At 41.3% G+C, this 2,091-nt stretch overlaps 1 protein-coding gene across 2 annotated transcripts in view; it reads right to left on the bottom strand.

Annotated features, from left to right (window-relative positions):
- Positions 1-287: 287 nt before the first annotated feature.
- Positions 288-2,091, bottom strand: part of LOC119323765 (wall-associated receptor kinase 5-like) — a 25,137-nt gene continuing 23,333 nt past the window's right edge. For both annotated transcript variants that reach the window (XM_037597472.1, XM_037597473.1), the window contains exons 4-5: positions 1,840-1,992; positions 288-1,755 (exon numbers count right to left, since the gene is read on the bottom strand). In XM_037597472.1, the coding sequence (XP_037453369.1) occupies positions 515-1,755; positions 1,840-1,992 (1,394 nt within the window). In that variant the 3' untranslated portion in view covers positions 288-514. The remainder of the gene's footprint in view (positions 1,756-1,839; positions 1,993-2,091) is intronic.

Below are 2,091 nucleotides of genomic sequence, written 5' to 3'. Positions count from 1 at the left end.
ACCTCGAGAAAAAGCCCGGCGGGGAACAGGACCGTGACTCTTCTAAACCATTACATGATAAGAGAGCCCCGCAGACATTTCCTTCCTCGAAACCTGGAAACTGATACTGCCTCGATTCTGCTTCCGTCTATCATGTCCAATCTTACTTTCATGCCGATGAAGGGCAGTCTGGGTGGGTCGTCCTTTACCTAGTCCCCCGTTACGATATTCCTTTACGAGAATAGCCTACTTTCGCTTCTACCCAATGGTGGGACAGCCCACGTCAGGGGATCCTCGTCCCAATGATGTACCTTAAGTTATTCATTGCAGGCATATTCATTGCAAATAATTGCAATGCAATTGTACACAACTGACATGAGCTACAAATAAATTTTGCAAATATACAGAAGCTAAACTACATTACATAATCTTTTCTAATGTGAACTATATGTAACTTAATATAAATCCATAGAAAATAAATGGTAATTCAAATGAATACTAGGAAGGATGCGATTGTAGTATTGCACATATGTAGTTAGCGTGGCCAAGTGACCGACGATGAGAGTTCTTGCTCGAGACTGTAGCAACTGGAGGTGCCTTTTGATGTTGAATTACCAGCATTGATATCATTCATTGGTGCATCAGAATTACCAACCTTTGGGCATAAAAAAGGCTCAATCTCCTCATCACTAGCTGGGAGAATCTCGCATTTTCTTGGCCTCTTAGTTCTCAGGAATTGCAACCTCATATCTACTTCTTTCATAGTAGGTCTATCTCTTCCTTTGAGTCTCAGGCATGCTTCCGCAAGTGAGCAAATATCATCAATCTCTTCCGGGTTTGCCTCGTTGACAACCTGAGGATCCATTATTTCCATGATTGCTCCCTGTTGCAATCCTTCCACGAAATAATGGGACAAGTTTTGTTTTCCACCAAGATCATTGATAAAAATTGGCTTTCTTCTTGTCAAAAGTTCCACAAGTATTACTCCAAAACTATAGACATCACTCTTTTCAGTTAGCTGCCCGGTATGGTAATACTCTGGATCTAGGTAACCAAATGTTCCTTGGAGAATAGTCACCACATGAGTCTCATCGAGGGAAAGAGACCTTGAAGCACCAAAGTCAGAAACCTTCGTAGCGAAGCTGCTATCCATTAGTATGTTAGACGATTTTACGTCTCTATGGAAAATCGGTATTGCAGCAGCCGAGTGTAGATAAGCAAGTGCCCCTGCTGCTTCTACAGCAATCCTAATGCGATCATCCCATGACAGCACACATTTGGCAGTAACATCAATGTGAAGAAGGTCATGCAATGTACCATTAGATATAAACTCGTACACCAGCAAAGGCACCTCAGATTCGAGGCAACAACCAAATAGCTTTACCACATTGCGGTGAATGATTTGAGATAAGATAGCAACCTCATTGATAAACTGGTCTATCTCAGTCTGCTCCACAATTTTGGATTTTTTAATAGCCACCACCCGTTGGTCAGATAGAATCCCTTTGTAAACTGTACCGTGTCCTCCACGACCAAGAACACGAGTGGCCTCAAAGTTGTTGGTTGCCTTCTCTAGTTCCTCTAAGGAGAATATCGTTGTTTTGTTTGTGGCGCTTTCATCTGATATCAACTGCTGCAAGAGTAGGCCTTGATTTTTCTTGAAGTGTGCTTGTCGGATTCTCTTCTGGATGCCTTTCTTCCACTTGTTGGCAAATACAACTACACAGACTGCAATAATTATGGATCCAAGGCCACATCCAGTTCCAGTTGCAATACCTACATTTAATCATCGCTCTCTGAGTCACTCTGCATTTGGTTAATTATAATTGCACTGAGGAGATTTTGGTAGCTATGACTTACCCAAAATAATATTGTGTTGCTTCGCTGATGTAACACACTGCCTTTTTATCGGATCAAACTCTTGTCTATGTGGGCAAGTTGAGCATGTGAAGTTTCCAAAAGAATTTTGACATGTCCCATTGCAGTAATTTTGTAGTGCGCATTCATCAATATCTGTAGAAAACTCTCATTAGGTATATATTGGCGGCTAATGTATTACTACCTACTAAAATATTGAAACTCCTTTAGGTTTGCGTGGTGTTTTCATATATT

This window comes from Triticum dicoccoides, chromosome 6B (assembly GCF_002162155.2).
Source record: "Triticum dicoccoides isolate Atlit2015 ecotype Zavitan chromosome 6B, WEW_v2.0, whole genome shotgun sequence".
Lineage (NCBI taxonomy): Eukaryota > Viridiplantae > Streptophyta > Magnoliopsida > Poales > Poaceae > Triticum > Triticum dicoccoides.
The sequence above is the reverse complement of the archived record's forward strand: the minus strand, read 5'-3'. Positions and strand labels throughout refer to the sequence as shown.